The sequence below is a fragment of the Lemur catta genome, chromosome 1 (assembly GCF_020740605.2).
Source record: "Lemur catta isolate mLemCat1 chromosome 1, mLemCat1.pri, whole genome shotgun sequence".
NCBI lineage: Eukaryota > Metazoa > Chordata > Mammalia > Primates > Lemuridae > Lemur > Lemur catta.
The window spans coordinates 87397373-87419054 of NC_059128.1; the positions used below are offsets into that span (position 1 = coordinate 87397373).

Genomic DNA, 21682 nt, shown 5'->3' on the forward strand with positions numbered 1-21682 from the left:
TTTCATATTGTAGTTTTGGTTTGTACCTCCACTTTTTATTTCCTATATAATATAAAAGACAAATACATAAAAATATCATGAATCTATCGTGATTCATACACCATGTATAAAGGTATAATATGTGACAATAATATAAAAGGGAAATTGAGCTGTATAGATGCAAATTTTGCAGCTATTGAAGTTAAGTTGGTATCAATTCAGACTAGATTGTTATAAATTTAGGATAAGTTTAATTTCTATGGTAAACACAAAGAAAATATCTAAAAAATATACACAAAAGGAAACGAGAAGGGAGTCAAATGATTGACTACAAAAAATCAACTAAACACAAAATAAGATGGTAATAGTAGAAATAAGGGACAAAAAAGATGTTAAGACATACAGAAAACAAATAATAAAATGACAGAAGTTATTCATTTTCAATAACAACAATAAATATAAATGGGTTAAACTCTCCATCAAAAAGCAAAGGTTCGGGGGTGGGGGGAGGGGATAAGGGTATACCCACATGATGAGTGCGATGCGCACTGTCTGGGGAATGGACATGCTTGAAGCTCTGACTCGGGGGGGATGGGCGGGACATGGGCAATATATATAACCTGAACTTTTTTTTTTTTTTTTTGAGACAGGGTCTCGCTTTTTTGCCCGGGCTAGAGTGAGTGCCGTGGCATCAGCCTAGCTCACAGCAACCTCAAACTCCTGGGCTTAAGCAATCCTCCTGCCTCAGCCTCCCAAGTAGCTGGGACTACAGGTATGGGCCATCATGCCCGGCTAATTTTTTCTATATATATTTTTAGTTGGCCAGATAATTTCTTTCTATTTTTTTTTTAGTAGAGGCGGGGTCTCAGTCTTGCTGAGGGTGGTCTCAAACTCCTGACCTTGAGCGATCCACCTGTCTCGGCCTCCCAGAGTGCTAGGATTACAGGCATGAGCCACCGCGCCGGCCAATATAACCTGAACTTTTGTACCCCATAATAAGCTGAAATAAATAAATAAATAACACAAAAAGCAAAGGTTGGACCAGGCATGGTGGCTCACGCTTGTAATCCTAGCACTCTGGGAGGCCTAGGCAGGAAGATCGCTTGAGCTCAAGAGTTTGAGACCAACATGAGCAAGAGTGAGAACCCATCTCTACAAAAAAATAGAAAAATTAGCTGGGCGTGGTGGCTCATGCCTGTATTCCCAGCTACTAGGGAGGCTGAGGCAGGAGGATTGCTTAAGCCCAGGAGTTTGATGTTGCAGTGAGATATCATGATGCCATTGCACTCTAGCCGGGGTGACAGAGGGAGACACTGTCTTCAAAAAAAAAAGCAAAGGCTGGCAAAAAGGGCTTATAAAAAACACACGATCTAACTATATGCTGTACACAAAAGACTAACTTTAGATCTAAAGATACAAATAGGCTAAAAGTGAAAGGATAGAAAGAAGTATTCCATGCAAATGGTAACCAAGAGAGTTGGTGTGGCTGTACCATTATCAGAAAAAACAGACTTTAAGCAAAATCTGTCATGAGAGACAAAGGGGCATTAAACTCTAATAAAGAGATCAATTCATCAAAAAGATATAATAATTATAAACTTGTATTCCCTAAGCAGTAGAGGTCTAAAATATATCAAGCAAACATTGACAGAATTGAAAGGAGAAACAGACAGTTTTACAGTAACAGTTAGAAACTCCAATACAACACACTCAAAAATGGATATAACATCTTAGACAAAAAAATCAACAGGGAAATAGAGGACTGAACACTAACCAGATCTAACAGACATATAAAGACACACTAACAACAGAATATCTATTTTCCTCATGTGAACATAAATATTTTCCAGAATAGAACATATGTTAGCCCATAAAACAAATCTCCATAAATTTTAAAAGATTAAAATCATAAAAAGTTTATTCTCCAACCATAATGGAATAAAACTAAAAATAAAACACAGAAGGAAAACTGGAAAACTCACATATATGTGAAAATTAAATGATACACTCTTAACCAATGAGTCAGTGAAGAAAACAGAGAAAATTAGAAAATACTCTGAGGCAAATGAAAACATAACATACCAAAACGTATGGCATGCAGTGGAAGCAGTGCTCTGAGGGAAACTGACAGCTGTAAATATTTACATTTAAAAAGAAAAATGATCTAAAATCAATAACATAACTTTACATGTTGAGGAACTAGGAAAAGAAGTAAAAACTAAACCCAAACTAGCAGAGAGAAGGAAATGATAAAAATTAGAGCAGAGATAAATGAAATAAAGAATAGAAAAGCAACAGAGAGAATCAACAAAACCAAAAGTTGGTTCTTCAAAAAGATGAACAAAATGGACAGAGCTCTGGCTAGACTGACCAAGAAAAAACAGAGAGAAGACACAAATACTAAAATCAGAAGTGATGACATTACTACTGACCTTAAATTTAAAAAGATAAGAGAATACTGTGAAGAACTGCACACTAACAAATTAGATAACATAGACGAAATTCAAAAAAAACACACAAATTACCTCAACTGATTCAAGAAGAAACAGAAAATTAAAACAAGCCTATAACAAGTAAAGATATTAAATCAGTAATCAAAAACCTCCCCAAAAGAGTCCAGAACCAGATGACATCACAAGTGAATTCTATAAAAAATTTAAGTAAGAATTAATATCAACACTTCTCAAACTCTTCCACAAAATAGAATAGTAGAGAACACTTACTAGCTCACTCTGTGAGGACAACTTTAACATCAGAGCCAGACAGATATCACAGGAAAATTATCCTCTATGAATATGTATGCAGAATCCCAATAAACTAACAAACCAAGCCCAAAAATATATCAAAAGGATTATACTGACCTAATAAAATTTATCCTAGGAATGCAAAAGTGGTTTGATAAAAGAAAATCAATGTAATATACCACATTAATAGAACAAATGAAAGAAATATGATTATCTCAATTGATGCAAAAAAGACATCTGAAAAAATCCAACATACTTTCATAATAAAAACACTCAGAAAACAGGAATAGAAGGAAATTTCCTCAGCACGATAAAGGGCATTTATGAAAAACTCACAGTTAACATCATATTCAATGGTGAACAACTGAAAGCTTTTCTCTATGATCAGGAACAAGACAATGATGTCCGCTTTCATCACTGCTATTCAACATTGCACTAAAAATCCTAGATAGAGCAATTAGACAAGTAAAAGAAATAAGAGGCATCCAAATTGGAGTGAAAGAAGTAAAACTGTATCATTCATAGATGATATGATCCTATTTATAGAAAATACCAAAGAATCCACAAGAAAGCTGTCAGAGCTAAAAAATGAATTCAGAAGAATTAAGAATATAATAGTAACACATATAAAGCAGGGTTGTGTTTATATATACCAGCAATAAACTATCTGAAAAGGAAATTAAGAAAACAATTTCATTTACAATAGCACTTAAAGAATAAAACGTCTAGAAATAAACTTCACCAGAAAGGTGAAAGAAAGACCTGTGACTTGTACACTGAAAACTATAAAACATTACTGAAAGAAAACAAAGATTTAAATAAATGGAAAGGAATGCCATTACTAGACTGGAAGACTTAATATTGTTAAGATGTCAATACTACCTGAAGTGATCTACAGATTCAATGCAATCCCTGTCTAAATTCCAATATTCTTTTATGCAGAAATGGAAAAGTCAATCTTCAAAGTCATATGGAATTGCAAGGGGCCCTGAGTAGCCAAAACAGTCTTAAGAAAGAAGAACAAAGAAGACTCAAATTTTCTGATTTACAAACTTACTAAGAAGCTACAACAGTGTGGTAATAGCCAAAATAGTAAGGCATTGGCATAAAGATAGGCATATAGACCAATGGACTAGAACTGACAGTCCAGAAATAAACCCCATATATCTATGGACAATTGAATTCAACAAGGGTGCCAAGACCATTCAGTGGGGAAAAAAAATGGTGCAGGGATAACTGGATTTCCACATACAAAAGTACGAAGTTGAACCCCTACCACTGGATTTGGCAATGGATTCTTAGATATGACACCAAAAGCGCAAGCATCAAAAAAATAAATTGGACTTCATTAAAACTAAAAATGTTTATGCATCGAAGAACATTATAAAGAAAAGATAAAATACAGAATGGGAAAAAATATTTGCAAATCATAGATCTGATAAGGGTTTAATACCCAAAATATACAAAGAACACCTACAACTCAACAAGAAGACCAAAAAGCCAATTAAAAAATGGGCAAAGGAGCAGAATTGCCATTTCTCCAAAAAAGATATACAAATGGCCAAAAAGCACATGAAAAGGTGTCAACATCACCAGCTTTTATGGAAATGAAAACCAAAACTACAGTGAAATACCACTTCACACATACTAGGTTGATATAATTTTTTATAAAAGGAAAACAACTAGTGTTGCCGGGGAAGTCAAAATACGAGAACCCTCTCCCATTGCTAGCAGTACAGTCACCATGGAAAATAGTTTGGTGGCTCTTCAAAAAGTTAAATGTAGAATTATCTTATGACCCAGCAATTCCACTCCTTTCTTAATTTCTTTATTACCCAAAGAAATAAAAACAGGGACTCAAATAGATATTTGTATGCCAACGTTCACTGCAGATGGAAACAACTCAAGTGTCCACCAACAGATGAATGGATAAACAAAACGTGATATATCCATACAATGGAATCTTATTTAGCCATAAAAAGGAAAGAAGTATAGATGGTCCTGATTACGAGATACATTCCTGAGAATATCTTCAGGTCAGATTTGTATGTAACTCAGATCCCTGATGAACAGCACATATAGGATAATAATATTAATAATAATAATTGCTCATGTGGTAATAATAATAATACAGTGTAATACTGCAATAATAATCGTACCCCTGTACTGTTATAAGTTACAGAGACTATAGTGCACTTTCTTTTACCTCAAACAAACAGAACATAAAAACAAACTTATACAGAAAGTTTAGATAGGAGAAGGGAGAAATTCCAAAAAAGAATATTAAAGGTTAACACTCAACTAATGTTATATCAATGCTAAGCTAATAGGAGTGTTACACTTATTCTGATCTTCTAACCAAATCAATAATAACCTTTACATTTAAATAATTAATCCACTACACTGCTTAGTAACAACTGACGCTTTCATTGGAGCACTGCCTTTTACAAGTTCCATTATTTTCACTTTATAATTGTTTCAATAGTTGAGTGACTGAAGTCTAATGCTTTCCCAAGGAATGATGGTATCTGGTCTTTCTCGAACACTTCATTATTTCTACCTCCGTTTCCCTTGTAATCACCTTTCTCTTTGCTGCAGGCTCGCCTGGACTTGCAGTGGACTTTCACTTTGGAGCCATGGTCACAAGGGTAAACACAGGCTCACAAAATCAAACAAACAAGTTAAGAAGAAAGCGATATGTGCATAAGTGACCACATAAACGATGAGACTAGCTTAGCATAAAGATGCTGTGCCAATTTCACACAAAGACCACATATTATATAATTTTGTTTATATTGAATATTCAAAACAAGCAAATCTATTGAGACAGAAAGTAGACCAGTGGTTGCTATAGGGAGAGGAAAAGGGGGAATGACTGTTAATAGACACAAGGTTTCTTTTTGGAGTGATGAAAATGTTCTGGAATTAGCCATGTTAGATGCACAAAACCCACTGAATTGTAAACTTTAAAAGGGTTAACTCTGTGATATGTGAATTATATCTCAGTAAAGCTGTTATTTTTCCAAGAAACATTTCCACAGCAGACATAGGCAGTCACTATGCTCTTTTCCCATGCAATAATAATAATGACATTTACTTAAAACTCAACCTTTTAACTACAAAAAAGCCCCACTCCATTGGTGATTCTTCAAAACCACATTGTAAATCACTGCTTTAGATCAAACTTCAATTTGGACAGATATATCAACAAATGCTTAACCTCCAAAAGGACTGGTGTTCAATCTCCACACATGGAGGATATACACAAGAAATTCCATGAAGCGTTAAAGGACAAAAATAGAAACACATTAGCAATTTATTCAAAAATCACCTATTTACTGCATCAACAAAAAACCTCATACAAGTACAGCAGTAAAGGATGAGTTGCATAAAAACGAAATAGTCATATTTTTTTAAAAGATTAAGAAGTTAAGAAATGTCTTTAATTTCAATGTCAGTTCTGTTACCATTCTCTTTTCCATATTCTGGATTTGATGATATAATTTGAATACAGAAAGATACATTTTCACACAACACAGAGAGGAAAAGCTTATTTACGCGTTGCAAATTCATGACTATAATCAGAAAACCTAAGTTCTGGTTCTAGATCTAGTAGTTGTGTCCTTGAGAAAGGTACTTAATCTCCCTCTCACCTTCATATTCCTTATTTGCAAAATAGAAATTTCGAAGACTACAAATGTGATCTTTACTCATGGTATGGGAGGTAATGATGACACTGCAAGTTAAAGCTGGCAATAAGGATCCTCTTCTGACTCCAGGATAAGTTTTAGAGAATTTCAAGTCTCTCTCTTCAAAATGCTCATTGCCAGTATCTTAACAAGTCTAAATATTTGGAGGTAAGTGGAAAATAATATATTTTCTTTGTCTCTCTTATTTCATTTTCTTCCCCAATTTCATTCTCTACTGAAAGCTGCTTAACAGGGAAAAACTGATTGTCAGCTTCTTTCTGTCCTGATAAAAAATGGTAAAATCAATTCCAGTATGTTAAGAAACTGGTCACATCTTTATTGGCTGACTGTGGACACACTTATAATTTTTGCTGTTTGCTAAGCAGTAATATTTTCTCCACATCTGATGGACTTTAAATTAATGAAAATTAAACTTTAATTTCACAAAGCATCTTCTATCTGTATACTTCCTTGCATGTATTATCACAGATTTTTTAAAATCTGGCAAATCATCGAGGTAAGAACATTTGCAGGCTTTGAAGAAATCATATTCCCTCAGTGAGATAGCTCTTAATAATCCTTTTGGTAACTTCTGGTGATCCTATTGGTTTAATGAAGTTGGTTCTGCAATTTAAATTATGTTAAAAGCATTACTAAGTTAGAGCATGAGTGTAGCTTCTTAAACATATAAAAAGTTAATTCTTTTTATTGAGAAAAGAGTAAACATTTAACTGGTAAAATTACTTCAGAAAAGCTGTGATCCGTTCTTTCAAAAAATGGTAATACCAACATCAAAGCATTTTTTTCCTATTATATATCCACTTGAGGTCAATATTTTAATCTGAGGTACTTTAAATCCAATCACAGGGACTCAAGCTAATTCAGTTTGAAAGCTGAGAGAGAAATTAAACCTTATTCTTAATAGCAACTGGTGAGGGTGGGGAGCCAGCATAATCTACTTCTCTTAAAACACTAATACATAGCAAAACTCCCACGATGAAGTCAGAACTGTATTTTTTTAAATACTGAGTCAATAAACATCAGAATACACTATTAATTATTAACAGAACCAGACACATACAGTCATGCATCACTTAATGAAGATATGGTCTGAGAAATGCATCATTAGGCGATTTCATCTTTATGTGAACATCACAGAGTATACATACAGACCTAGATGATAGAGCCAACTGCACACCGAGGCTATATAACCTATTGCTTCTAGGCTACAAACCTGTATGGCACATTACTGTACTGAATACTGCAGGCAACTGTAGCACAATAGTAAGTATTTGTTTATCTAAACATATCTAAACAGAGACAAGGTACAGTAAAAATACAGTATAATCTTATGTGACCACTGTCATATATGTGGTCAGTCATTGACTGAAATGTTGTTATGTGACGCATGACTGTATTTTTAAAGTTATACTTCTCATACACTGTGTCAACCACCAAAGCAGCATAACCATTCTGAACTATTCAATCCCAGACAAAGTAATTTATTTTTCTATACTCTTAAAAATAGTACTAGTTCTGATTAGGCCCAGTGACTCTCGTTTTTAATCCTAGCACTCTGGGAGGCTGAGGTGGGAGGAATGCTTGAGGCCTAGAGTTGGAGACCAGCCTGAGCAAGAGCAAGACTTTGTCTCTACAAAAAATAGAAAAATTAGCCAAGCGTGGTGGTGTGTGCCTGTCATCCCAGCTACTTGGGACGCCAAGGCAGGAGGATAGCTTGAGCCCAGGAGTTTGAGGCTGCAGTGAGCTATGAAGACGCCAGTGCGCTCTAGCCCAGGTGACAGAGTGAGATCCTGTCTCAAAAAAAAAAAAAAAATAGTAGTAGTAGTCCTAATTATCAGTATTGGTTTCAGATCTCCTCTGTATGAGGAGGTCCTAAAAGGTAAGTTAAATAATACCCAAGCTATTTTAATTTTTTCTCAGTGACTTCAATGGTTCTCTTGCAATGTAATTGGACTCAATCTTATAAAGTAAATATTTATTGACCACTTACTTAGAACTATAATAACAGAATTACAAAAAATCAGGGTAATATGCTGCTCAACATCTGCCCACCCTTTTTCCTCCAGATACTTACATAACATATGATAACTAAGGATTAGAATTATTGAGCGATTTCTCTAAAGTCATACAAGTCATCAGGAAGGGAAAATGCACCAATGCTTGGTTCTTTTGCCTCTTTGTCATTCTCTCCACTTTTCCAGCAGAGCTTCCAGCAACTTAATAAACAATATGGCAGCACTAAAAATATTTACCAGATATTAAAGCTTGTCAGCTTTCATAAAGAAAATATGTCAAGAACATTAACTCTATCTTAACATAAATACTACTTTTATATAGCAGAATGTTCCTTAGCTGCAAGAAAAAGGTGGATTTTAAACTAACTGATCATTTGTTCTACTCCAAGTACCTTCTGGAGTAGAATACATGGTGCCAAATATTCAAGCAGCCTTGCTCAGGACTAGAGCCCCTCATGAGAAGACTCTATTTCTTCCTTCATCCATCTCAACTTGCCGCTTGGGCCACCAGTGACTACTGGCCTCTACAGGTAACCAACTACATGAAGCAAGAGCAGTAACTTTTATTGGCATATATAGCTAACCAAGACTGAAGCATGCACAAAAAGTGGTAGCTTGGGGAAAATGCATACTGTAAAATCCCTACCCACCACTAATAAATAATGTAAAACAAGTATTTCAAAAATAACCACTCAAAATTTTGCCTGCACCTTCTTATGTGTGGTTAACATACTGTAGCATCTAATTCTTTTTCCTTTACTCACCCCTTGATGCCCTCTCAAGATTCTACCATCTTTACATCATAATCTGCAGGAAGTTAAAGTGCTTCTAGCCAAAACAAGCGGTGATGGTACTGCTGAATTAGCTGAAAAGATTCCTCTTATCTATTCACCTAACAAGCCACCTACTACATAGTAAATGCTATTCTGTGGCCTATTAAAGCCATATAGTTTTCCTCCTCCCCATGCAAAATACCACAATAGATTCTGTTTAACATCTGCCACACATGGAGATTTCTCCTATCAACTATGGTATCCATCGCATTAAGAAAATAAAAGGTTATGAGTTAACAAGGTTAATGAAATGTACATTTATTCTCTAACTAGTTATCCCTAAGATCTAAAGTATCAAAATCAGAATGAATGGACCTACAAAGGGTTAACTCTTAATAGCAGTTTCCAATGTACTGTGTGTGTGAAAAAGGAAAGGAGAAGCACTATCACTTCAACTTAGACAATGACCTGAACACATTTTTTTTTTTTTTAAGTCGGTCTGGCTCTATCCCCCAGGCTAGAGTGCAGTGGCATCAACATAGCTCACTACAACGTCAACCTCCTGGCCTTAAGCGATCCTCCTACCTCAGCCTCCCAAGTAGCTGGGACTATAGGCATGAGCTACTACACCCAGCCAATTTTTCTATTTTTTTTGAGATGGGGTCTCACTCTTGGCTCAGGCTGGTCTCAAACTCCTGAGCTCAAGCAATCTTCCTGCCTAGGCCTCCCAGAGTGCTAGGATTACAGGTGTGAGCCATTGAGCCTGGGCTGAACACAATTTTTTTTTCATTAAGTTTCCTTCACAATATTTAAAAATAGTAAATAGTTCTCCAATCAATAAATTTAGCATTGCTACCACCAAAAAAAGTAGAATGTCAAGGATAAGATAGAAACAGTTAAAGTAACTAATGACCCACTATCACTTGGAAAGAAGTTTTCTACTACTTTCAGAAAAATTAGTGGTTCTCAATCAGGGATGACTGTAGACATTTTTTGGCTGTCACAACTGGGAGAGGGTGCTACTGGCATTTGGTAGGTAGAGGCCAGGGATGTTGCTACACTTCATACAATGCATACGACAGCCCCACAACAAGGAATTATCTGGCCCAAAATGTCAATTCCACCAAGGCTGAGAAACCCTAAGAAATCTAACCCATAGCTAGAAATATGGTTTTTTTTTTTTTGTAAATATTGGTAGAGTGGAAGATCTTTCACTCTACCAGTGAAAGATGAGTGAATTACATTCTAAGAGGTACTAAAAGACTACAAAACAATAAAAGGGCTATTTTGGAGGATTATTCCAAAAGAATATGATTTATCTAAAGTAGTCTGTATAAAGCAGCACCATTAAAGAAAAAAAACTGTCACACTGTTCTGGATAAACAACGATTTACTACAGTTTCATAAAGTTAATTTACAAAGAAAAATTTCTTTCCCTAAGTTTTAAGGACTAAACTCAGTGAGGATACAAGTTTGAAACCAGAGCCCTAAACAACTACTGCGTTCTCCAACAGTCACCAGCCACTTGATTATTCTAGCCACCACTAATGCTAAAGCTATAAAATGTCTATACATTTATGTGTGTGTGCATATATATATAAAAACACACACACACACACACACACACACACACACACACGAGGAAAGGGCAAACCCTCAAGAAACTGAGAAAACATTTTTAATTCATGCTTTCTGCTTAGTCCATAAGAATTTGGCTTTTAAATGCTCATCAAAAGCAGTTTCTGAGAATCCGAGGTTAAAAAAAAACACAAGGAATGTAAAAGTCAGGAAAGTATTTGTCAGATTAGTGTCAGAGACTTTTGTGAGGATGATGCCTTTATCCTCTGCATACATATTCCTACAGCAGTTCACTTAGCTTCGGAATTATTGCTGCTGAAGGTCATTTGATACATTTTTACCTTTTTTGTACATCTCCATTGTCAACTGCTTACTGTGAGCTCACTCTGTGCAGAGTACCAAGTTAGGGCAACTGCAAATATTACTTCAATGATTCCAACTGTATCTTCCTCTTCCTTTCTTGTTTACCAAGATTTAAATGATGAGTGAAAAATGATTTCATAGAGTCTGGACACTGTAAACTCTCAAAAGTATTAAAATGGTCTTGACTGACAATGAAAACTGAATTTGGAGGGCAATTTTCACGATTTTTTAAAAAACATCTCAATAATCATAGCTGTTTTTAAAATTCAAGACGGATCCTCAACAAAATGCCTGAAACATTATTATTTTTCACATAAATAGTAATGATCAGTTTAAAAGCTTTAAGTTATCAATCCCAATTGAGCAACCCTGTTCATGAGAGATAAAAATCATCTCTCAAAACTGTAGTTTTGTCAAGAATTTCATGGTTTTCAAAAAAGTAACCTCTAGTGCATTTTACTTATTAGCTAAAATATCCCTTTAACCTAAGTCCTGCTTTAAAGATTTGGTTTTTGCTATTCTTTTAAATTACTCTGGACTTCATCAATAGGCCCAGCTGTTAAATTTGGAAGCAATGACAACAAATCCCTGGGCAAACAACTGCTGTGAATGAGACCCTTTTTTTGGAATAATCAGAGATAGCTGACCAAAAGGAGTCATACCTAATAGCCTTTCAAAATTCCATTAAGAAGCTGGAGAGAAATAAATACATACATTTATTAAATATACACATCTCAAAGGAAATTATAATTCCAGCCCTCCTTGGACCGTACTTTGCTAAAAAACAAAAATCCAAAAACTTTTTAAAAGAGTAAGATAGTATTACGAGTTTCTGAAAATGAGAAATGATCCTCACTAGTCAAGTGCAAAGTGAGAAAAACTGGTTCCATTGCCCAGAGATTATCAGGCACCTGATAAACAGACTTTAAGTAAACAGACTTTAAGGACCAAGTATCATTGTAAACAAGCCTTGTAATGTAGAATTATATATGAAACTTTTACTTCCTTGACTTTATTTATGCAACTTCAAGATGATCAATTTTAAGTGAAACATATACTTTTGAACCACACCTCCTCTTTTTAAAGGTGATTTTTCTTGGATCCTAGAAAGCATCAATTGAGCCTTATCTACAGTGCTGGCAGATTGATCTCTCTAAATACCTCAGTTCTGTCAGTCTTATTTTTTCCAAGATCAAATTACTTCTACTTATGTGCTGGCTCTCTTGAATTAGGACAGGTAACTGCTAACTCAAAGTGAACACGCACACAGGTAAGAGACTCTGTCCTTTCCTGCATCTACAACTCTCAATAAAACAATGTCGCAAAATCTTGCCTATTTGGGGTCCAGGATCATTAATAAAATCTAAAATCTAGGCTATAGTCTCATAGTTCTTATTGTTCTCTTTTCAATGTACCACACCCCCTTTTTTTTTAAGAAAAAAAAATCACTCTTTAAATGTTTTTAATATATTTTAACTTCACATTTCAAGATCAATTTCAGATTATAATTTATGCATTACTCTTTAAGATACAAACCACACCCACAACAGTTTTCATTAATCCCACAAAAAACCCTCAAACTTCATCTTAATTTAAACTGACGTAATAAACATTTTATTCATGAAAGACCTACAGTCTTGTAAAGGACATGACTATTGCTACTTAAAGTTACAGAAATACACCCTCTAAACAACTTTACTGATGTCAAAATTAACCTCAAATTTTTAGGGAAAAAATCCTAAAGTTACAATAATTCCTATGCCCTTCCAGCTACAAATGCTCATATAAGAAATTATTTTTCGCAGTGAACAGGCCTGGAAAACCTAAGAAATATAAGCCAGCTTTATGTTCTTTTTCCCTCTCTCCTAAGACTTCAATTTCCACCTTTTATGGAAAGGAAATAAACAACTAGCTTCCTGTTCAATCACTAGCTTACAGCCAGTCTTTTACACATCACAGAACACAACCCGCCTCCTCCTTCACTTCTCTCAAATGTCTCTTATCTTAATTTAAACTTGTTGAAATATGAGACCGTTTTACCACACTAATGCTTTCCTATGAAATTTATCTTACTTATTTCAACATTAAGAATGCAAGAGATGTCAAGACGTCCATAGATTATTTCTTATCCCTAAAATTTTATTAAATTGTTTACATAACAAAGATTTAGTGCCTACGAAAGTGAAAATTTGATTTGCCGAAATTTAAAAATATTGAAATGTATAGGAAACAGTTTAACCTTCTCTTGTATACAACTGGGAAGAGGGCCTCCCACATCACTCCCCTTTCTATTCTAATGACATGAAATTGTAAAACACCTAAAATGGCTATCAATAAAAAGGATTACCTTTTCTTAAAGCTAAATATTACTTTAACCCTATACTTTCTTTTAAAAATGGGATGCCTTAGCAAAACCAAGTTAGATGAATTCTTTTGTGCTTGGATGAACAACAGGAAAGCAAAGCCTCCAGGCCTTTGGGGAGGAACCTTGTCCCTGCAGCCCTGCTCTGATGTGCTTGGGAGATAAGGCTCCATAGTGACACTTAAGGAAAGGCCTGTTCACATTTGAATTTCTGCATTCCTCAAGAACAATTCATGGCAATAACTAACTTTGCAGAAGAGCTACATGAAAGCTTTGGCCAATGAATGAGGGTCATCTGCTCTTTATCACAAGGGTAAACCTCATCCTGGCCAGTTTCTAACCTTTTAACCCTGTGAATTCCTAATTTACACATGAATAATGGAATTCTTGCCTAGAGTGCAACTTTCAGCTTCTAGTTCCTATGTTTAGAAACCAAGACTTGATTGCCTGTGTGTTAAAAATCTAAAACTTGCACATGTTAAAGTTTTAGATTTCCAGGTGCTGTATTATTACATTTATGAACCAAACGATACGCTTGCTGACAAAATCTTTGACTAAGAAAAAGAACATATTTGCACCCTGCTGTTATAAATAGAAGAGAACTAGCTGTAAAGAAAAAAAAACAGAATGTCCATTTAATGCCTAGTCTCTTCCTCTTTAATATGTATAACATCTTTACCCTGAACACAGGATAAAGTGATATGAGCCTCCACCATGGGACATTGTTTCTTAGATATCATAACTAATTATGTAATTCAAAATCTCTAAGAAATTCCATATTTCTCAAGCAAAATCTAAACCCACTATGTATTTCTTCTTTTAAATCCGTAATACTGAACAGATTTTCCTAGCAAAATACCTCTTTAGGGTTAAATAAAATGTGCACATATAAAGGATGTGGTCCCAAACTGATTACAGTTGGTATTTAACAGCAAAGCAATGTTCTACATAGTTCCACTGGAAAGTTTTACTACTTAAAAAAATATGAAAACCACTTCATCACAGTAGCCTTCAAAATACTTCACAAGTAATTAAATAATTTATTATTGAGGATAATATTTATAAAGATACAAAAATCTAAAGATATTTAGAAAGCCAGTACTAACATTTGTTTGTTACACCTATCACACCATTCAGATTTTATTTATGAAGTTAGAAAGCTCTGGGTGTTTTCAAAAGTGTTTCTGGGAGCTCTAGAATTCTGTCAGGCTTCTCAGGAGGTCCTGGAAACAACGTGTGGTCATAACAAATGCTTCATCTTTTCATAGGCTATCCACCCCGTTCCACTCCCTACTCTACCCCTGAGAAATAATACAAGTTACAGTTCTGGGTATGAAAACAAAACACAAGAGTCTATAAACCTGAAAAGGTGGAAAAATTACAACTCCATAGAACAATTTTACATTAGAAAAAAGTTAAATGAATAGAACCTAAGCATAAAAGCACGTTATTTTGAAGATGGTATTGTAGAGAAAACTGTTACTCCATGAAAAAAATGATTATTAGCCAATGATTATAGCAGCAAGAAAAAAAGTTTATCAGAACTCCTCTCAGGTTTATTCTAGTCTTTGTCAGGGGTGGGAGGAGGGCTACAACTGGAAACTTTTCTAATTTTCTGACACGTCAATACAAAAATATCTTTACTCGCAATTTGTTTTCTACAGTTAATCTTATTTTAGAGTAATGAAATAAATTACTAATATAAGGGTGGTATAAATATGGCAATGAACTATTAACAATAGTTAAAATCACCCAGGAAATTCCTGCCAATAGTTTCCCAAATTTCAATTGTGTTGACCTCGAGGAAGCTATTTCCCAAAGATTAACCCTTTATCTCAAGAACTCCTCCTTCCTATTGTTCACTTTGTAAATGATCAATTTGCAAATATAGCGCAAAATCTATCTTTCCTGGATTAACAAAAGCATGTGGCTAGAATGCCTGTAAAACTATTTTTAAGATACAGTTTTGTTTTTCAAGATACAGTCTATTGTACTCCTGAGTGCTGCCTGTTTGATCACCTGAAGAGGTGGAAAGTCTCAGTGGGAACAAGGAGTTCCCTGCCTGTCCTAGGCCTATCTTTACACTCAAAAGTTATCAACCGCCAAGCAATGGATCACTTGGACAAACAGTTGAACTGATGGGGTTGTTAATACAAAAGAAATCATTAGATAGCAAACTTTATGATAAGTGGGGGGAAAATAAGCAAATCTGATTTAAGTCCATTAAGCATGATATGGAAATGACCTTAATCTCTTTCCCTCCCAGCAGGAAAAGACTAGGAATACTTCAAAGGCTTGAAAGTTACTGACCAATGCCCTCTCTTACAATTAAAAGGCAACATGGGTGATCTAAAAGCAGTCAGAGAAATGGAAGTTGAACTATAAGAAAGATTTAGCACTCACAGGCCCATCTACAAAGCAGAAAGATTTGCTTCTGATTGTTCTCACTTAATTACTAATTTCCAAAAGATAAGATTTTCGAATAACTTTTGTTGTGTTGGTAAAACGTCTACATACAATTCTTATAGTGTGAAACACTTAGAATTTACATAAAGCCACCTCTACAGGTTTTATTTTACTTGGCATTCTAAACCTAATTGGACTTCTGTTCGTGATCACTCATTTGAATTTATATATGTATTTTTCTCAGTTTCCCCTGCATGCCTTAGTTAGCATCAACTATTGTCTCCAGTAAAATTCTTAACATATGTATGATTTTTAGAGTTATATTAATAAATCAAGAAATCATCAAAATGTAGCAATGAAAAACGTCAACAGCCAAGAACTTAAACACTTACTTGATAAGGTAAGATGAGCTTTTTGACTAAGAATGGCTCCATATTTGTTCATTGCCAAGCACTGATAAAATCCTTCATCGGATTGCTCTCCTCGCCTGCCTTCCATCTCACTGATGTATAAAGAGCCATTAAAAAGAACCTGGATCCGTTTATTTTCAGATACTTTTGCTCCATTTTTCAACCATGTGACCTTAATAGGAACTTCTCCGTGAGCCTGGCAATCTAAAACGACTGGGTCCTTTCTTGTGACAGTTACATCCTGTGGTTCTTTTATAAAAAACAGTTCGCTAAAGCACCACACTCCTATAAGGAAAAAGAAGAAAGGCATATCCAGAATTACAGGTACAAAATCATTTCTTAAAACCATTTAAAACACATATTCAGGGTATAATAAAGCAAAGTTTAACAAATCATATTAGTTAACTTACAAATACCTTAATAAACCAACCTAAATTTCAGCAAATCTGTTCAACAAGTCAGAGAAATCACCTTTTATGACATCTACACTAAAAGAATAGGGAAGATTTCAATAACTTCTATACCTTGTAAGAATTCTGTTCTGAAGTTCCTTGCTAAAGTTTCAAAATCATCAGGAAAACTCATGAGCACAAGCTGTCTGCTACTTTTACAGGCTTGTCAAAAAGATCTTGAACAGAGTAAGTCGTAAAAGTCTAATTTTACAAGAAATCATTAGCCAAACTCCAACTCTGTGAACAAGCAAGTTTATTTCCTTGTCCCTTGAAGTGTTTTTGGAACTCTTGGCACCTACTCCTTTGGGAAGTGCATTTATCTTTTGTGACAAATAACAAGTTTGCATTTTTCTATATGCCCTTTTACAGCAGAAACTCAGTCTTCTCTTCTTGAAAGAAATCCATTTACTTAATTTCTGCAGAGCAAGCTAGGTATTTAAAGGACAAACAATAGACTTTGAAAAGTTGGTAACTCTTGCTGCTTGTACTCAGTGGGTGATCGGATTAGGAAACTTTTGTTTCACTTTTTTAGAATTACCAACTGTTGGAAAAAAATGCGTGACTAATTGGTCCTTACTGTCTAATAGGGATAGGAGATTGCTTAATCAACCAATACACATTTTTATCAGAGCAGAGGAAAGGCTTTATCCTAAGCTTACACATTGCCTCTGGCCTCGCAAGTATAAAGCATCCGATGACTAGCTAGTAGTCGGTCACCTCCTGCATTTAGCGCCAAGGCTGGCTAAGTCTTGCATATTGATTGGGGCCGAATAGAGAATGGGGGACGGGGGAGGGGACGGTTTCATCTTCTGATCGTTTTGAATCCATGATTACAAATACCTAGAGATAATTTCTCTGTTTCTCATCAAGGCAGGTCCTAGGAATCCTCACGCTTCCGGGCTCTCGACGTCCCCTAATATATGCCCAGGGCGGCGCGAGCCACCCTAACAGCCCCGCGCTGCGCCGAACGCTCCGGAAGGCGCCCATTGTGTTTCTGAGCCACATCTGACTTTGATCCTTTTCTCATGCTAACAGAACTAACCCCTCCAAGAAAAACGAAAGTCAGGAGTTTGTAACCTGTAAGCAAATGAAATAACCTATCCTACCAATCACCTCTCCTACCCGCCTTCCCCCACGCCCGTTCATTTTACACTTTTATCTGAGGAAACCAATACGGTTGCAAGGGAGAAAAAATGAGTTCATCCAAGTTTGTGCAAGGCTAATCTGGAGTTTGGAGGAACCTTCAGATCCGTACACACCTCAAGCCCTGCCCCAAAATACCTAGCTGCAGGAAATACATCTTATTTAGACACCTTCCTTCCTAGCTTTGGGCACTTCTCTTCCTCCTCCTCTGGGGCACAAATTGGCCACGCAAATTCCAACCCATTTCTGTTTCCAGTTGCACCCTCCCATCTCCTCGCTCTATCTGGATCCGGGGAACTGGGTGCATTAGTGGTGCTGACCTGGTTTATGAGTTCGCCCATTCCCTCCCGCAGCCCTAAAAAGTGGGGGAACCCCCACTGCAAACACAGGAAGCCGCGCGGAACAGCGGCGCCCCCTGCGCGGCGAGGCAGCCACTAAGGAAACAATATAAATAAAGCCACGTGCGGCCGCGGCGGCCCCGGCGGGCGGGCTGCGCAGAACCCCGGCTGGAGGCGGAGGCGGGGACGCGGCCGGAGCCCGGACAATGGCGCGAGAAGGGAAGGATGAGAGTGGACAGCGGCCACCAGAACCTTACAGCCCAAGGCGCGCGGCGGAGAGGGGCGTGCGCTGGGAGAGGCTCCCCCCCAGCCGAGCCAGCGCGCCCGCAGAGCCTGCGGGCAACTTGTGCTTTCAGCCAGCAAGCGGCTCCAGACGGGCCGCGGGGAGAGCGCAGGGACCGGTGGTCAGTGCCACCACGCAGAACCCCGCCGCCACCCCCCCACACACACCGTTTCATCTTTCCCCATCCCACTCGCGCCGGCTCCCACCCCACAGCCGTAAAAGAAACGCGGAAGAAAGCGCGCCCACCTGGAACCGGGCCGAGGAGCGGCAGGAGCAGGAGCGCGCCGAGCAGCATCCCTGGCGGCCGCCACCGGGCGAGGGGTCGCAGAGAAGGCGCCATTCAGCGGCGCCGCGCGGGCATGCTCCCCGGCCGCCCCGCAGCCGCCGTCCGCCTGCCGGCCCCCGCCTCCGGGCGCTCCCTGCGCGGCGGCTGGACGCGCGCAGCCTGGGCTTCCCGCTCCGGCACCGGCGTGGGGCGGCGCAGCACGGCCGGCGGCTGGTCTCTGGTGGCGGCGAGGCCGGTGCTCGGACACCCGCTCGCGCGAGGCTGGGGGCCTGAGAGTCCGGCTGGGGGCGGAGTGAGGCGGCGGCTGGAGAGGGCGGGGGTGGCGGAGTGGACAGCGCCGCGGCTGCCGGCCTGGGACTACTTTCTACATCTGGCCCCTGGTCTGGGGACCGGGAGGTCGGCGCGCCTGGCGGAGGGAGACGCTGGGAGGGGGTCCAGTGGCAGCCGGGTCGCGGCCCCGGGGGGAGGGGACGGGCCCCGCCGGACAATGCACCTGGGGGTCAAGCCCTGGCTGAGGGTCTCCGCCCCCTCTGCCTCCGCGCCGCCGTCCGGGACGGAGCCACAAAGACCGAGCTTCCCGGCCCAGCCAGCCCCCTGGGCCCCTCTCCCGCCGGCTAGTTTAGGACTGGGAGAGGAGGTGGCGGGGTGGGGGAGGGATGGTGTTGAGAGACGGGGAAAGGCCGGAGACTTCTCCCCGGATGGCCCCTGCCCACCCCACCGTCCCTCCCACGCCGAGGCCCTGTGGAGGGCAGTCTCACTATTTCCCACTTCAGAGGTTTGTCAGCCCGACTGGAGGCATCTCCGGATGATAAGCCCCACATTTGGGCTCTGTTCTTATCCTCCCTGCCCCCCCTCAGATGCAGCGCTGGTTAAAAACATCTCAGAATAGTGCCCTGAAATGAACAATTGCCTTTGGGAGAGACGTTTTATTATCTCTTCTTCAAGTTAGTCGAGTTCTTTAATTTGTGAGAACTGTGCACACAAAAGGCCCTGTCCTGAGAGGAGAGGCGAGATCAGGGGATCTTGCTGTGGGAGTCCAGGCTTTGCTACGTTACCTGATTATAAGTGAGACTAGGAGAGACACACATGTTGTGAGTTTGTTCATATCTCCTAAAATTAAGGCGAATAAGAGGCGTTGAAACATACATTTAAGGCTTGTAATCAGCTTGCTAAACAAGTGTGGATCATAGAGAGCGTTTGCATGTGGATTAACCTTTGCTAATCCAAAACTAAATCTGTGGCACATGATGAGAGCACAGGCTAAAAGCTAGCCTTATGAAAGCTGCTGACAGAAATCTAGCTTTTGTCAGTAAGTCATCAACGCACTAACTGCCTTTAGCATGTTCTGGAAATCCTCCTGTTGAAGAAGGGAAAAAGCAGCAACAGTTTAGAACATTAGGACTGCACTACCTCCCCCCAAAGCTCATTACAATAAGGATCAGTCTATTTAGTAATTTCAACTTAACTGCATGTAAAACAGTAATACCCTTACTATATTGCTTCCAAAATCTTACTTGTAACTTAGATGAATTTGAACTATTTCTAAGCATCAAAATGAAGGTGCATGGAAAAGGAAAACACTTCGAGGTAATAAAATGAAACATTTGTAAGAAAGTTTTAAATATCTGATAAAATTCAAATTTACACAAAATGATGTTCTTATTTGCAGTTAAACTAGGTTGTTTTTTTTTTTATTGTATGACATTCTTCTCCCTCTTGACTTCCCCTTCTCCCAGTTCCCTGTCAATTGACCCTAAGTGCTCATATTTCCTGGGTAAGAACTGCTAATAAGATGCTTTTATGCAGGCTTTCTTGAATAAATCAGAAGAATAAAGGCTGGGGGAGGGGAGAGATGCTAAAAGGCAAAGGAAGAACTTTTTTTTAAACTGACATTTGCCTTTAACATTTCAATTCTTATGGCTTTGGATCTTGAGTTGTGTTGGGGAAGAATATAGCATTGCATTAATATGAAGTAAGATAATATAGTGAGATTAAACAACCCTACAGAAATTGTCTGATATATATTTACTGTTCATGTTGGGCAGCAGACTACTCTAATGACGTAATTATATTAATACTATATTGTATACAATTGCAGTATACCCAAAGCTTTCATATTTTAATGTATACTCACTCATTTAATTTTCATGATAACCCAGTGAGGGAGGGAAGGACAGATATTATTATTATCTCCATTTTAAGTTCAAGAAACTGAGACTTCCCCAAGGTCGCTTGTTAGTAAGTGGTAACTGCGAAGCAGAATCCATGTCTTCTGATTTCAAATTCTTTTATTTTCTTTTTTTCTCGCACTCACCCACTCTGCTGATTTCAAATTTGTTGCTCTTTCTACTATACAACCCTTCCTGAGTTTAATTTAAACTTCTTTTTTTTTTTGACATCTATTCCTGTTGCCTTCAGAATTTATAATGCACATCTTTGGAGAACACAGTACGTGTCTTCTCAGACACTTACATTTTCTCTCATGTGTAATACGTGTCATATATCATGTACTAGGCTACATAAGCTATTTAAGAGCTTGTTACTCAGTTCCAGAATGCCCCACACAGTACCTTGCATACAACAGGTAACACTGCAGTGTCCAAAAGCCTGCTTTTGGATATCTAACAGACTAGAGTTCAAATTTTAGTGTTATACAGACAAGTTCCTCATGCTCTCAAATCTAATCTATTTACTGGGAATAAGTATAATACCAATGGGTTGCTGTGATGTACTATAATGCATAGAAAACACCTGGTGCTTAGTTCTTTTTCTTTTTTTCCTTTTGTTAAAGACAGGGTCTTGCTGTGTTGCCCAGGCTACAGTGCAGTGGTGAAATCACA

General features: G+C 38.1%; 1 protein-coding gene across 1 annotated transcript in view; it reads right to left on the reverse strand.

Annotated features, from left to right (window-relative positions):
• PRTG (protogenin) overlaps nt 1-18945 on the reverse strand; it is a 125231-nt gene extending 106286 nt beyond the window's left edge. Inside the window, exons 1-2 of the mRNA XM_045555414.1 lie at nt 18803-18945; nt 16323-16625 (exon numbers count right to left, since the gene is read on the reverse strand). Coding sequence (XP_045411370.1) covers nt 16323-16625; nt 18803-18896 — 397 coding nt within the window. The 5' untranslated portion in view covers nt 18897-18945. The remainder of the gene's footprint in view (nt 1-16322; nt 16626-18802) is intronic.
• Between the last annotated feature and the right edge of the window lie 2737 nt (nt 18946-21682).